General features: G+C 52.6%; 3 protein-coding genes across 3 annotated transcripts; 2 read left to right on the forward strand and 1 right to left on the reverse strand.

Annotated features, from left to right (window-relative positions):
- Positions 1 to 4,145: 4,145 nt before the first annotated feature.
- Positions 4,146 to 8,663, forward strand: FIBRA_04206 (uncharacterized protein; the record flags this gene model as incomplete). The annotated part of the gene is made up of 3 exons (XM_012326022.1): positions 4,146 to 5,512; positions 5,788 to 8,147; positions 8,209 to 8,663. The coding sequence occupies 3 exons, from the start codon at positions 4,146 to 4,148 to the stop codon at positions 8,661 to 8,663; spliced, it is 4,182 nt and encodes a 1,393-aa protein (XP_012181412.1).
- Positions 8,664 to 8,883: 220 nt separating this feature from the next.
- On the reverse strand, positions 8,884 to 13,873 carry FIBRA_04207 (uncharacterized protein; the record flags this gene model as incomplete). Its single annotated transcript, XM_012326023.1, has 23 exons — positions 8,884 to 8,904; positions 8,966 to 9,182; positions 9,238 to 9,362; positions 9,417 to 9,543; positions 9,600 to 9,707; positions 9,759 to 9,856; positions 9,906 to 10,028; positions 10,080 to 10,196; positions 10,256 to 10,541; positions 10,594 to 10,802; positions 10,861 to 10,950; positions 11,005 to 11,144; positions 11,361 to 11,598; positions 11,654 to 11,787; positions 11,843 to 11,979; positions 12,028 to 12,112; positions 12,165 to 12,346; positions 12,399 to 12,468; positions 12,503 to 12,692; positions 12,745 to 12,978; positions 13,032 to 13,392; positions 13,478 to 13,774; positions 13,830 to 13,873. 23 exons carry the CDS (start codon positions 13,871 to 13,873, stop codon positions 8,884 to 8,886), a joined length of 3,633 nt encoding a protein of 1,210 aa, XP_012181413.1.
- Positions 13,874 to 14,399: 526 nt separating this feature from the next.
- On the forward strand, positions 14,400 to 15,494 carry FIBRA_04208 (uncharacterized protein; the record flags this gene model as incomplete). The annotated part of the gene is made up of 4 exons (XM_012326024.1): positions 14,400 to 14,691; positions 14,738 to 14,797; positions 14,857 to 15,019; positions 15,071 to 15,494. 4 exons carry the CDS (start codon positions 14,400 to 14,402, stop codon positions 15,492 to 15,494), a joined length of 939 nt encoding a protein of 312 aa, XP_012181414.1.
- Positions 15,495 to 15,790: the final 296 nt, after the last annotated feature.

A 15,790-nucleotide genomic window follows, 5' to 3' on the forward strand; every position in this document is an offset into this window, starting at 1 on the left:
CAGCGAGCAGATTCACTCACCCACCGCTGCATTTTCCCGATGCAGCCGCCCTTCCCACGTTTGCCACCGCGTCCTGGAAGCGTGCTCCCGCACTTGTCCATGTCGTACGCGCATTACGAAGACGAGCGAGGACGGGGAATGCTTCCCTGTCGGCACTTGTTCATAAAGTGCGGATTCGTACGGACAATGAGCTGATAAACCGGCAGACGGCTAGCACTGATTGAGCGGCGGCAGCGGAGGAGGAGGAGGAGGAGGGGGGGGGGAGGAGGATGTATCAGCAAAGACTCCGAAGAGGCGCAGAGCGCGGAGCGCCGGCTGCGTGCTGGAAGGGCTGTCCTCAGACGAAACGCCCTTCTGCCACTCTTCTTCCAATCGCACTCTGCTTCCCCCCCGCCCGCGTGAAAGTACAGTTTGTCTCCCTGCTGCTCCCCCCAACCCCTGCGGTTCGTGTTCGTGTTCACATTCCCAGGCGCACACGGAAGCCCAGGTGGCGCAGCAGCGACGGCTGCCCTTGGGGCGAACTTTGGCGACGTTTTGCTGGCCTCGGGAGCTTAGAAGGCCTCCGCATAGTCCCTGAACTCCTGGAGCCGCGGACGTACACACATGCTTGACTAGACAGTAATGCGTCGCCACCAGGCTCGCTCCTTGAGGCCGTGAAGGTCTTGGTATTCGCAGGCAAGCCCGGGGCCGACATCCAGTTCGACTCGATGCAACTTCATTTGAACGGCAGGGACAGATTAAATGGCGCCGGAAGCGGCTCGTTGAGTTTACAGTGAGCTCAACGCTGCCGTCTCTTATCCGAATCGACTCGCACTTACTGGCTTCACGAGCATAATTTGACCTTGTCTTGGTTTTCTCGTCGTCCACCGCCGTCGCCTCGGGTTCCGTAAATGTGTCTTTTCTCTAGTATGTTCGTTTTCCCTCTGTTGGTGTACCATAGCACTACCACTCGAGGCGGCTGTCGCTCTCAGCCGCCACACAAAAACCACATTTAATTTTCTTTCTTTGGGAAGGCCGGCGAATGCCAGTGCTCACTCTACTCCCTATTCTTCCAATCCGGACATGCATGCGCTGGGAAGCTGTAGGGTTCTGCATCATGTACGTCGTCAAATACCCCGCGCACAGTTTGCACGCTAGATAACGCCGGTCGTGCGGAAGCTCGCGCAGGAGTTCGTTCACACGGAGCAGGGAGGTATGCCAGAGGTAGCTCTGAGGGGAAAGGACCTGGTTGGCGGCCTGGTCGCGTACCAGAATCTATTGCGCACGTTCCGCACGAATAAAATTAAGTACATGCCATGCAGATGCATCACAGGGATTGCCTCTGTCATACGACCGCTGGTCAGTCCTATCAAGGAACCATCTCAGTATATCCTCCTCACAGACTGCACACCCGAATATCTTGACGTCCTCCGCCGCGGGTAGAGGCCGCGTTGTGAGGTGATACATGGTTGGTACATAAAGAACAGCTAGACAGACGCCATTCAGTGTCGTGTTCTTGGTGTCCATCGTCACTGGTCGGATCGAAAGTTGAAGTCATTTGCAGATGGCCATGAACATCTCTGCTATCAGGATGACCATGTCCCATCTGCCAGTTTGGGCCTCGAAGTACTCCTGCGACTCATCTGGAGGTCTGGCCTTGTTGTGGTCATACGTATCTCAGAAGCACATGCGCCTCGTCGCATGGGTGACTCAAATTCTCGGGCCCACCCTCCTCGGACTCGCTCTCCTCTGGATATGGATCGATGTCATTGGAGGAAAATTCCCTTGCCATGCGCTTGACTATGTAGTTGTACTTCGTGAGATGCAACAGGGCGCCCAACTCGGTGAGCCACTCTCAGTATATCGTAGGTGGATGCAAGGGGCAGTGAGGGATAGGAATGAGGATGCGGGGGGTCGCGGAAAACGGCTCATCTCAAAATGCAGCCAACATACTATGATGCATCGGTGAGCTGACCTCATTGTTGTATGACAGCGATGCTCACCTCTATGGGGATTTGAGCGCTGCGGGGAACAAATTGGAATGACAAGAGAGCCTTTTGGTCGCGGCAAGTGGGACGGAGTAGCCGTTCAGAGTGTGTTCGCCATTGAGGTATGGATGTGTTCAATTGCTAGATTCAGCGTTTGGGATACAACTCATTGTGCTGTGGCCGCACCTTTACGTGGCTGCAGTCAAAGCGGTATAGTCGATGCCGCGGTTACAGCCAGAGACTAAGACTGGATCCATACTAAGTTTATGCATATATTCAACGAGGCAATGCATTTTTCTGTTTCAGCACTGTTATATTTGGGTAGGCTGGTACTCAACAAGAGCTCTATAGTATACAGATGGAGCTGTAGGTCGAATAGCCGGCAAAGGCAACGACGGGGGCAGGCCGACTGTAGCAACGGCACAAGGCTCATATATACAATATACTATGCAAAAGGTGAGCTCCCATTTGTCATGGCGTATGCACAAAGCGTTTGAACAAGTCGCCCGTAAGGCAACGTGAATCAACATGCCAAGAAAGTCGCTCGAAAGATGCGACTTGTTCAGCTGTGGTCTTGGCAATAGTACAGCTATGTATAGTCAGGCACGAATGCTTCCCATGATTCTTGAGAGACAGTCTGGTTGCCATTGAGTTTCGAGCGTATCCATATCACAGGACGATGGGCACTTTGCATGGTCATAGAGTGTGTTAATAAGGCACGATCGAAAGCTTGCGCCACAAGTGTGATGGATTCGAAGATGTCACGCTCGATGGATGGTACTTTGGAGGCTTTGACAAGATTGCGAGGTGATGGTCCCGTTCAGAGGCGAGCTCGGGAAAAATGCTCGGCCTTTTCTGCTTTGATACGGAGATTTATATTCAGTTGGATTAATTCGACAGTTGAAAGCAGTGGAGAACCTACGCAAGCACGCTGGATTCATGCTTTTGCCAAACGTCCATGAAGTATCGCTTCGCAAGATTCTTTTTCATCCATTGTTTCCACCGTTCTACGCAAGGAGAAGCAGTCTGTATGACTCGCGTTGTCTCGCCATCGCAAAAAAGCCAGAGCAAGTATCGTTGTATCAGCGTTCGAATCCGATAGGCACCAGACATAAGCACGGGCGTTGAGGCACCAGGAAATGTCATTTCGTGGGGTGAGACGTTGCGCTTATCAATGAAAAAATAATAGAAAGGCTGTAGCTCAAGAGCGACTGGCAGCCCAGCCTCCATGCATTTCACAAGCAAGTAGACCAAGAAGAGCGATCTCCCTTTGAATTTGCCATCAAAAAACTATGTTACCCGATATTCACCTACCAATACCTGGATGAGAGAGATACCTATGAGGTCCTCGGTCAGATCAGGTTTAGGCGTGAACGCACCGACCATACTCTTCTAAGCGTCGGCACACACTTGCCACAATAAGCAGATGAGGTTCGAGCTTGAAACCCAGCCTTCGCAGAGATAAATGGGAACGCAGGTTGAAGTACTTGTATGAGTGAGTCCCATAAGCAACATTGACTTGCCCTCGGCGCGCAAGAACGCCAGGATTGTCCCATACAGCGTCATGTAGAATCGTCAACGCAGCAATTTTTGTGGCCATCGGGCAGAGAAAGGTCAGTCGGATCATTTCAAGCAGAAGATATTTGCGTAGATTGGTCTGGCAGATGTGGAGTAGGTCCGAGACCACCTTCGTCGCGACCGTCAAGGTGAATTTACATGGATCTATTGTTCTTCCCTGCGATGAAAAGACCACTGAGGAGCCAGATAGTAGCCAGTGGTGGCGTTGAATAGCCTCGCTGCAGCTGGAGCGGCGCTAATTGGGTGGCTAATTGGAATTGGCATATTTATTCCGCGCTGTCTTCTTGTACGCAGAGTTGGTCGAAGAACTTGACGTCTACGCCCTTGCTCCCACCCTTTCGCTTTTCGTTGCAGTCCCTGCATTTGTCTTTGCCTTCCATCCGGCACTGCCAACGCCGTTCGACGGGCACCTTTCCCGCGTACAACTCACTCCGAACCGCCTGTTCACCGTGCGCCGCACAGGATAGTAGATTAGTCCCGAGGTATGTCGCATTTAAAGAGGGCGCATTCGGTCGGAGCTGATGGAATGCGGTGGGCAAGACAGCTCGAATCAGACATCGCTCCCTCTATCTGTCACTCGTTTTCTCTCGCTACCCATGCATGGCTGCAACCTCTCGCCCGCGAGCACACACTCCCTCCCCCCTTGCGCGTCTCTCCAGACTGTTCAAGCACCCCAGCTCGGCGTCCCCCACCTCAGCCGATTCGGACAAGATGACTGCCAATGACGACGACGACGAGTGGTACATCCCGTATCATGGCCCATATGAGCCCCCACGCCCTCGCGCTCACGACGGCGAGGGACGTGACAGTTGGGGGCGGCTGGTCAGCGGCTGGCTGGGCGAGGGCGACAGCATACAGCAACAACAAAGACCGCGCACACGCGAAGGCACGCCGGACCTACACAACCGAGTCTTGCGCCAGCCAAGCCGCGTCCGTCTGCGTGCTGCAACAACCACATCACTTGCCGACCCGCCCCGTCCGAGCACATCAACCCGCCGCAATGTCCCATCCCTCATCCACCTCGACCAAGCAGGCGGCGTCGGTGAGGCTCCCCTCCCTGTGCGCGTCCCGCGAGAAGACCAGCATCCCCGCCCAGAACCCAGTCGGCACAGTATCGTGAATCTCCTCTCGTTTGGACAGGCGGGCAGGCGCAATAGTGTCCGACATTCTGCATCAGTCGGCCAACTATACCCAGATGCGGAGGTGGCAGCGAGGTCATCGGAGAACCCTTCCTCGTCGCGGTGGGTGGATGGCGAGAGCCAGACCTTGTATGTGAAGAGGCACCCATATGCCTTCCCGTTCTCCGCGCCCGTTACTTCTACCTCTGCGTCACCCATCACACCAGTCACCGCTCCCACTCCCACCCGCAAGCGTCATCCTCCGCCCCTGCTTCTGCAAAAGCCCCCACCAGTCGCCAACGCGTCCAGACTGAACCTCAAAACATCCGCATCGACACCTAACCTCCGCAATGCCTCGACCACACCCGCCCACCCCCCTTTGGCGCTGCCGAAGGGCAAGCAACGCTGGCTCTCGCCCGAGACATGGTGCGATGCACTCATCCTTCCGCGGCCGCGCTTCACGATACGCGTCGATGCGTATACGGGTGGGAGCAGCGGGCGCATCGTCAGTCCTCCTGCGAGTGTTGTCTGGGCCTCGGGTTCAGGTCCCTCTGGACAGAATCGTGCGCTGGCGGAGCGGGCGGCGGCTGCGATCGCGGGCGAGGGGGAGGACCGGCGGAGTGGGCTGTACAAATCACGGTCGCTCGCTAACCTCGAGTCCACATACCATGCTGCAGATGTTCTACGCGCGGAGCCGATGCGTGTAAGAGCAGGAGCTGGAGTCGTTGGTGGCGAAGGAGGAGGAGAGGGGGAAGGTGTTGCTGGGCCGTCCAGGTTAAGACCGCCGAGGCCGAAAAGCTTCGCGTTGGATGACCTCGCGCTGCCGAGTCCGGTTCCGTCCCTGTCCAAGTATGTCTTATTTCATTTTCGTTTCCATTTCCGTATGATCGGATATGCTGCGCGCGTCGAAGGCCTGGGCGCGTCTAATCAAGCAGTACTGGGGATTGATACTTTCCCTGTATAATTTTGGGATATCCTCAGGTACTGCTTTGGAAACCTTGAACACCCTGTGTTGGAACGTATTCGGGGCCTAGCGTGTGCTAGGCCCGAGCTGATTGCGGTCTCGTTGAATGGGTCTTCTGTGTAGCGCCTTCGTGACATCGCTTATATCTGCTGTCTGTTAGGGTATTGGAAGATGGTAGACAGCTTGAAGAGCAACGCAAGGCATGGCAGTCGCAGGCAACACGCTCTTTTCAAAATAAACGCGCACGCTCCTTCTCCCGCGCCCGTGCAAGATCCCTTGGAGGTGCCAACGCCCGCGCTGCGCACGATGCAGGCCGCACTAGTGCAATGGATGTGCTCGCCGAACGGACACTTCTCGGCAACCAGACCCGGCCGCCCACTGTGCACGTTCGCCTACGCCCATCACACTCGCAGCCTCTACGTGCGGCAGCTGAGCGTGGCGCGGGCACCAGCACGCTCACGACGACGGCCTCTGGCGGACGGACGCGCTCACATGCTCATTCAAATTCAGCCGGCACAAGTTCTTCGCGTAATCACACAGAGGAATCTTTCATGTGGGGCGCCGGGAATAGTAGCGGGGGGCCAAACCATGCCCGCGCTCAATCTCTCGGCCGCTCGGCGCTGCGTCTTGTGCGTTCTACAGCGTCAAATGCAGCGACGTTCTGTGGCTTCGTGAGCGTGGAGAAGCTGTCAGGACGCAGTCCTGTACCATTCTCGCCGGATGAGGCGGCGAATAGATTGGAGAGTGCTCTGCGCAGACAGGACACTCGCGTGATACGTCTGCAAGATCAGGTCAGATGGGGCAAAAGCCGGGACGAGCACCACGAGAGTGTCGTGCTCATCACTCCTGCGTCGCCGCTCACGACGCAGCCTGCGCCACAGCCCATCTCTCTTGGACCTAATGGACTGACCGGCGACTCGCCGGCACCGTCAGCGGGGTCATATTCTGGCGAAGGCATAGGCGTCGCCATATCGACACCCACGCCGTCGGATGAACAAGCTCGTCAGCGGACTGCAGGCCGCGAACCTCTCCGGATGCCTGCACACCCATATGCACAGGGCGCGGCGTATTACTACTACTCTGCTCCGGACCGCGCGCCCGAGGCAGAGGTCTCATTTTCAGCTGCTCGTAATGAATCTGAACAGCTTGAAGATGGTTTAGTGCGACAGCGACAGCCGGTCATGGTTCATCCATACTCTCCTTATGCACAAGCTCAGCAAACTTCAGACGCTCCGCTTATCACGCGCACCGCGCCAGATCTCGACAATCCAGTGGAAGTGCAGGAGATCGCGCTCCCCGCTGATTCCAATGCAAACTTATATGCGGAACTCAGCCCCGGACATATTCGCGAGTTTCCCGCGGACGAACTCCGTTACTCACCGTTCATTCTTGTTCACCCTGTACAGCGGCAGCACGATAAAACACAGGTAGACGAGATTCCACCCAGCATGGGTTCGTCTAGAGCGCATCCATACGGCCCGCAGTCGAAGCGAACCAGTGAATGGGGGTTCGCTGATGCACTCACACAGACGTTGAGGGATCGGGGCAGCGTCGACAGCGGGATCGGAACATGCGAGAGAAACGACCCACTTCGAACGGACGACCCTGGGATTTCCCCCTCGTCTTTAGAAGCTTCCCCGGATGCGTTAGACTCGGAAAGGCGTGATGCAGCTTTCTTATCCTTTTCTTCCCAAAGCCTTGTTGTACCTGCATCTAGTTTGCGGACTCCGGGGTCTCAGACGCGTCCAGCGATGGAACGGCGCGAGACCACACATTCCTCGGGGAACACACTAGCCTCGTCACCCATCGACCACATCCTTCCACCCTCCTTCCGTCGGCGGACGTCTTCTGGTGTCCGCACAGCCTACTCGTCGGCATCGTCACCGGGCGTCGTTTCTCTCGAGTCGTCCCCTCCTACCTCGCCACGTCCGCTCAACGGTCCATCAGACGATCTTGAACGGTTTAGGAATCTGTTCTATCGCCCACCATCTCCCCAGGACCTGGAGTCGCGGAGAAGTGAGAGCAGGAGTAGATCCCCGTCTATCGAGCGGCCCGCACGGATGTCTCCCCTTTTGGAGAGCGAGGCCAGCGCAGGCATCCCTGCGGATATCTCGTCTGCAAGCACGCGCAGTGTCAGCGGGCTCACGAACCTTGCGCAGCAGCTCACAGATGACTTGGAAGAGCTTCGGGAACTCACCGACATGAGCGATCCTCACGACGATATCGCTAACAGCGAGCGCGAGCGCATGTCATCGCCGATGTCCTCTCCACCAAAGTGGGGCAGGCGATTTGGGGGGCTGCGTGGACCACGGCCTCGAGATGCAGTCCCGGACCCGAATACTGTCTTATCCCAGTCGTCGTCAGCAGCAAGTTCCCCTCCCGGTGTCGGTGCATTATCTCCGTTGCGTTTTCCCCTCGACCAGCATGGGTCGCTCGCTCAACCGACCATCAACGTACCGGAAGATGTGGATACTCTATCAAGGTCATCTTCTGAACTGGCTCTTCAGGATGACGCGGACGGTAAGATACCATCGTTCGTATCAGATGTCAGTCATATTTACTCATTGGTGGGCGCCTACAGAGACCTTACGCGTTGGCATCGTTGAAGCTCTTGCGACACCCCCGCCCCTTTCCAGCCCTCATCGCGCCTCAAGCCGCCTCTCCCTCATTCATTTTTCACATACTGATGGCGACGGCAGCATGCGGCTTAGCGCGGATCAGCTCGACGCGCGCACTAACTCGCAATACTCTAGCCTAGGTGCCCTGACCTCTGACGTTGCACGCTCAAGTTACATGACTGCCGGCACGACTGGGACGTCCCATATGTCTGGCCTTTCCGATTTCCCGGCACCGCCGACGGAAGTGACGCCCGAGCACATGTCAGTTCTCGATTCTTATTTTGACGACAATTCCTTGGCGCAACCGCATGGTCGATCTCTCAACGCCTCTTTCGGCACGCGTCCTGCGGGTGTTCTCATACGTGAATCTAGTCGCGGAACATTCGGTCGTCAGGATGATGTCGGACAGGCCCTTTGATGACGATTACTACTCTTACTCTATCTTCGCTCGGTTTTGGCACATTTTATCCCTTGAGCTGTAATACATTTCAGCATTAGACTCTGCATGTTGTTACATTGATTTATGATATAATCTTTATGTGACTATGGATCTATCTAGTACATGACAATGCGGCCTACGAGAAAACACAACAGCAAACACACAGCGCAAGATACAAAGCGGTAATGTCATGTAAATTCTACTCGTCGTATTGAGTGAGCTGTGAAAGTTTGACGACAATCAACATATGATCATGCAAACACACAAACTGCACAACTTACGTCGAGAGTCAGTGTGCGTGAACTATTGACCTCCTGGTCTCGGTAAATTCCAACAAGTGAATTGCTGCGCTCGTACAACGATCCTTTGAGACTGATGACGACGAACTGGAATGATTCAGAAGCATGAGATCGAATGTAATTCGCGATTTTCGCCACGTTCGTGTTGTCCAAGGCCGCATCAACTTCATCAAGCACGAAGAATGGTGATGGTTGATAACTGAGGAGGTATAAGCTGGTGTGGTATACGATATGTGACTTGTGCCATAACATACCTGTGAATTGCAAATAACAAGGCAAGGGCAGCAATCGTCTTTTCTCCTCCAGAAAGCTGTTCCATATCTCGGAAACGTTTCATCGGTGGCATGGCATGATATTTGATACCAGCCGTGTAAGGTTCCTGTAGTATATGATTAGTGCGTCGGACCAAAAGTAGCGTAAGATGTATCGATACCTCACTATCCTCCAAACTTAGGTATGCTACGCCTCCCATCGGCGCTGCTTTACCTTTTGTGAGGTCTTTATACACTTGATCGATGCGCTCAGAGATATGGCTATATGCTTTATTGAACAATTCACAGCTAATTGAGTTGTCAGTGAACACGAAACAGTTTCAAGATAGTGTCATGGTACTAACCGGCGACGCTTAACATCATTGAAGTGATCGCGAGCACTCTTAGAGTCCTTGCGAGCCTTATCAGCCTCCCTCTCGGTCTCCATGAGTTTGTTCTCCACGTCGTCGAGCCTGTACGTAGCTTATAAACCATGGTCAACATTGCACGTAAGTACGACTAACCTGTCCATAGCTTTCAAATTAGGCGCCATATGCTCAATCTCTCCATTCAGCTTGGAGATCGATGCGTCCAGCTCAGCAAGAGTTTCATTCGATCCATCCTGAATGACAATTAATCAAAGCCCGACATTGGCGAGAACTGGGATGTACCTCCCGCTCGTCCTCCTCAAGACTCTCGAAGTTGACTTCAATGCCGTAATCAGGAATTCGTTTCGCATGCTGGCTACCTTCCTCTTCTTCGTCTACGTCCATAGCAACCTCCTCCCGCAGATTCTGCCATCTCCGTTAGAGCCTTGGATATGAGGGAATCAAGGACGAATTCACCTCTTCCATGGGGACATTCTTCAGATTTCCTTCGATCAAGGGAAGCCGAACCTCATCCAACCTACATTTCCGATATATACTTGAGCGTTCCAACCCGAGCTTTTCGATCTCGTCGTTCTACCAGCCGTTCTAATTTAGTAAACATATGATAAAATGTTACAAGCGAGGAAACGCACTCTGTTAGCAATGTCTTTCAAAGCCTGATCCAACACCTTGCCAGCCTTCATGGTAGTACGCTTGAGCTGTTCAACCACTTTAGACTTCGCCTCCAAGACCTCGTTAGACTCCTTCAGCTCGTCCTGTAATTTGTCGAGTGACTGTTCCGCAGAAGATATTTCTTCCCGGATATTGGCTTGGGATTCTATATACTTCGTGATATTTTCATCTTCCGTGTTAACCACAGACTCGATCGTGCGCAAACGATCTTCTGTCATGTGCAGCTGCTCCTCCACGAATTTGGATCTATACTTATCTGATGAGAAGGCAAGAACAGTAATCATAACTAATCACATACTGGTGGGTCAGACGAGCAATCTGTGTGTCGAATTGCAGTCGTGCCTCGCTTTCAGCCTGGGCAACCTTCAGCTGACGCTCCTCGTACTCTCGAATGTTCGGCACGCGAATAGTCTCGCAAAAGCTTGCGAAAATCTCGTCCTCTGCAGCATTGATTATACTCGCAAGCTCATCAACCCTCTCTTTGAGAGAATTGTATGCTGTTTGCGCCTACGAAAGACATTACTTTTCGCTCGTACTAAATAAAACAAGATGAATAAGGACATACCGTCCGAAGTTCTGGCTCCGATCTTCTAATTTCCCTGTCAACATGTTTGAGCTCATCTTTGATGCCATCCAGTCTAAGCTTGCATGCAGCCTGAAAGGTAGTTATGACCAACCGCATCAAATAAGAAAGGACAAAAGAACATACCAAATCATCTTTTGCAACCGTCTGAGCAGATTCCAGGCGAGAGATCTCATTGATTAGATTGTCGTCGGCTTGACCGCGAGGCTTCGACTTGTTGAGGTCCCGGAGCTGGCTCATTAGATTATCCCGGACGCGTTGGAGACCTACAAACGCATGAGCACATTCTCTCGGCCATATCACATCGGTCGGACATGCGTGCCTTGAACATCCTTCTCCTCCCATTTCCGACCGGTTCCATGAGTACTACGTCCACCTGTAATTAAACCGGTCTTGTGTATGATTGTCCCTTCAAGCGTTACGGCTACGTAGAAAAGTGGGTCTGAATATGAATCCACAGGCCTCTACAAACTAAAGCATACCCTTGACTTCTTGGCCCTTCTCATAGCATACGTACCGAGCAATCTCCAACGTGTCACACACAAGGGCATTACCACATGCGTGGTGCATCGCGCGTTCGACCGCGGGCTCATACTGGATAATGTCGAGAGCGAGTCTCGCACCCTTTGCAAAAGACCGGTACTTGTCGTTAATTGGCTTTGCTTGGATAGTATCTAGCGGGATGAACGTGGCTTGACCTGCACGTTGATTACGCATATACTGATCATGCACAGCTCAATTCAAGTAAGGACCTAATTCTGATTGAAGAACACACCTCGATGCAGTCAATCGCGGTCTTCTCCTCGTCCACTACGATAGCATCGATATTACGACCCAGGACAACTGAGACGGCAGTCTCGTACTTTCTCTGAGTAGGCTTACAAAGATCGATTACTCTGCCGCGGACACCTGAACACCAAAACCGATGTCTCAAAAGAAGTCTTGATTATGAACGAAAACATACCTGGGAATATACGCTGCAAATTCATGAGAGTCTCTTTCATCCTGCTTTCCTTCTCCGACTCCTTCTGATCAACGCCAGCCTGAAGCAGCTTATTGTGTACGTCAAGCAGCTTCTCGTTGATCTCGTTCTCCAGTTTCCTATCACAAAATGAGTCTGTATGCGCAAGTGCTCAATAACACACGTACGTAATTCTGGTACGTTCCGCGTGTTGGTTATCCAACTCTTGTTTCGCTTTCGTAAGCGCCTCGTTGACTTCTGCGACTTTAGCTTCTAACTGAAGCACATTCTTAGGGCACTACGTCAAGGGAGAATCTATGAGAACGCGCCTCCGCTTTCTTGTCGTTCTGCGTTTGCCTATCTTGACGTAGCTTCTCCGCCTGTTGAGTCTGCTGCTCATGCTTGTCCTTTAGCTGCGCCAAAGTCCGGGATGCCGTCTTCTCATCACGAGTGAGTGTATCCAGAGACTGGCGTTCCTCTACAGCGAGGACGCTTGCTTGCGCTTTCCTGTACAATAGGAAAGTTGACCACAAAGCTCCACGTGATACGAATAACGTACAATCGACGGTATTCCTCTAGACTTTCCTCACTTAGTGATAGATTGCTCTGTGCAGCCCTTCTTTGTGTCTCTACACAAGTAAATAAGGATTAGTGCACGAATACTAGGGAGAATGAACCGGCCTTGAGCATCATTTGCAGCCCTCTGGACTCTATCAAGGTCAGCTTGCAGCACTCGGAGCTGGTCCCTTTGTTTTTGGGCCGCCTGTTCAGCCTTCTCCTTTTCTTTGGAAGCATTATCTCGCCTCCTCTCCGAGTGCTTGATCTGTGCATCCACCTGTACTAGATCTGGTCTCTGTAGAGCAAGTCAGATACCACAAGACCCCGAGAATAATTGAGATCCTAACCTTGGCTTCAAGCGCTTTCTCGGCCTTCTTGATTCTTTTCTCCTTCTGCATCACGGCCGAACGCGCCCTTGCCTGTTCAGCACGCGCTTCTTCGAATGCCTGATTGTGCTGGCGTTGTTCGTCTCGGAGCCCAGTCAATGCTCTGTTCTGGTCCTTTATCGCTTGTACGTGCTCGTCCAACGCTTTCTGAATGTGGAACAACTTGAACAAGATACGGTGCAAAATCATCTCGTCCTGATAGACAAGCGATTAGCAGATACAATCCACCCTTGGTCAAATCAACTTACGCGCTCCTGGCACATGGCCTCAAATCGTTCCGCCTCACTTTTTTGTTCCTTGTACTGCTTGATCTCGCCTGCAATACCCCTCCGCTTAGTGAAATTGAACGTCGCGTTTTCTGTGGCTCGTTCCTGTGCCTCCTTCGCTTTGTCGTATTCACCGGCCAATTCAAGCGAGCCACTGATCTGGTCAATGAGCCGCGAGAGCTCTTTCGGAGATTGAGATGCCACCGCCTCGACATCGCCCTGAAATACTAAAAAGTTCTTGGCCTTGACAAGGATATTATGCGAGACGAGGGCGGCATTATACGCGGAGTAGGTTACAACTTGCCCGTTAAGCCTGTATTCTGAAGCGCCACTTGTGGAAATCCTATTTTCGCCAATGATCAGTCGCCGACGACGCGCAATAGAATATAGCCGCCCCTGTTTTCCTCGCTGTTGAGTGAAGCACTTACGTTCGTTGAAACTTCCATTCCTTATCCTTTGAATCTTGGAAAACCGCCAAAACCCAAGCTCTTCTTGCATCTCCATCGCCCACCTCCTCTCTGTCGTCCTCCTCTTCCTGTTCGGCATCGTCGCTGCTCGCAAGCCGCCGCCCACGGTACACCAAGTCTTTCAACTGGCTACTGCGAAGCTGCGCGCTCTTTACACCAAGAACGAAAGAAATGGCGTCCATCAGATTTGATTTGCCTGCGCCATTGGGCCCAATCACCGACGTGAAGTTGCGGAAAGGGCCAATAACTTGGTGACCGCTAAATGCTACGTGAGTCGGATGCGTACGTGTAAACCAAAATTCTGCGGACTGACCGGTAGGACTTGAAGTCCGATACTTCGATGCGTATCAGAGGCATGAATCCGCGAATTAGAAAGAGAGCCGCGAATTGAGCTCGGGGGATAGGACTGTGGCTGCCAGACGCGTCGCGGTCACAACCACATGATCTGGTGACGCGCCGAACTTCTAGCTTGCCCAATGACCAATGGCCGACACGGCGAGCACCGTTGTTACTGTAAATTAGCTACGCTCATCTCGTTTGCATCATTATATTATATAAGTATTTCTATGGCCTGCATCGTACATTGTTATCGCTGATTCAACCTGCTGCCACTCTTCCTTCAGGGTCCCAGATATACCAGACTGGGGAATAGGCTCATGCTGACGATTCCATCTACAGTCTGAAGAGCACGAGGAACGCGGATGCTATCAAAAAACCAAGTATTCTCCCATGCTAGTCTTATTCGGACCTCGACCACGGCCCGATGTCATAGGACGAAGGCCTTCTGATAAGTAAGTGTACGGTGGGAAGGCTGATACTTGTCCGTGTTCTCTATATAAGTTCACTCGTGTCATCAGACCAGCTCGCCCACAGTATTCGTGCGATGACTGAATCCGAGCGACCAATCCACCAACCCATTCATCCCGACATCCTACCCAGACTCGATCCCGAGTATGCAGCGTTCCACAATGCTACAGTTCGCTATGCGATTCCAATACAGCTGCTTCCTTGGGATGCTGCTGTCCGTCAGCACCCTGCTATCCCTGGTGGCTCCGAACCTCTGAAGGTCGGGGGTATCAGGGACATCTCCCTTGAGAGATTCGCAATCCGCGTCTTCACGCCCGAGGGCACTGCCCCCTCGGAAGGATGGCCCATCTTTTTGTTCTTCCATGGAGGTGAGATATTCCGCTTCCACATGTCTTTGCGCTCACGTTATCATAGGCGGATGGACTTTGGGAAACATAAGTACCCAAAACGCTTTCTGCACTAATGCTTGTAAGCGTAAGTGAATCGATCTTGCACGTTTGTAACAGACGCTTCATACCCTAAGTCCATCTCAGGTGCAAGCTGTGTCGTGGTCGCAGTGGATTACCGACTCGCCCCTGAAAATCCGTACCCTGCTGCGGTCGAGGATGCCGTAGATGCGCTCCGCTGGGTCTATGAGAACGGAACGAGCCAGCTCAACGTCAATCTCAACAAAATTGCTGTCGGAGGTGCCTCCAGGTGTGTCTCCTTCTTGTGTCTTCTACCAGTTTTATGAACGCACCAAAACAGTGGTGGAAACCTCGCCGCTGTTCTCACCCACAAAGCAGCACTCATGGAACCCCCTATTCCGCTATCTTTCCAAATGCTTCTCGTTCCTGTCACAGATAATACAGCCAGCACCGATGGCATTCGATACCCATCATGGGCAGAGAACATAAACACGGTTGGGCTGACGACAGGTAGAATGTTGTGGTTCCGTGATATGTATCTTCCCAACGAGAGGGACCGGGCAGAATGGGAGAACTCTCCTATATTCGCTCCTGAAGAGACTTTCAAGAAGGCTCCCAAGGCGTGGGTATTTCTCGGAGAATTGGACCTTTTGAGAGATGAAGGTGTCGCATACGCCGAAAAGCTCAAGCAAGCAGGAGTTGAAGTTGAAGTTAGAATTTATAAGGGTGCACCTCATCCAATTATGTCTATGGACGGTGCGTGAGCAGAATTTGGGACAGCAGTATAGACTGATTTTATTTTGGAACCGGCCCCATAATTTGTTTTGCAGGGTGAGACAAATCTTCTTTGACGATAATCCTTCTGAGTGAGACCACTTACACCTCTGCATCATCAGCGTTGTACAACTCGGCAGACAGATCGTTACGGATGCGGTAACAGCACTAGGCAAAGCATTTGGCACGTTGTAGGCCTGGAACCACCTGATTGGAAGGGGAACAGAATCTAATGAGCAGTGACGTGAGTATGGTCCTCAGTATGGACTGGGAACGCAGGGGGTAA

This window comes from Fibroporia radiculosa, assembly GCF_000313525.1.
Source record: "Fibroporia radiculosa TFFH 294 genomic supercontigs, scaffold2727, whole genome shotgun sequence".
NCBI lineage: Eukaryota > Fungi > Basidiomycota > Agaricomycetes > Polyporales > Fibroporiaceae > Fibroporia > Fibroporia radiculosa.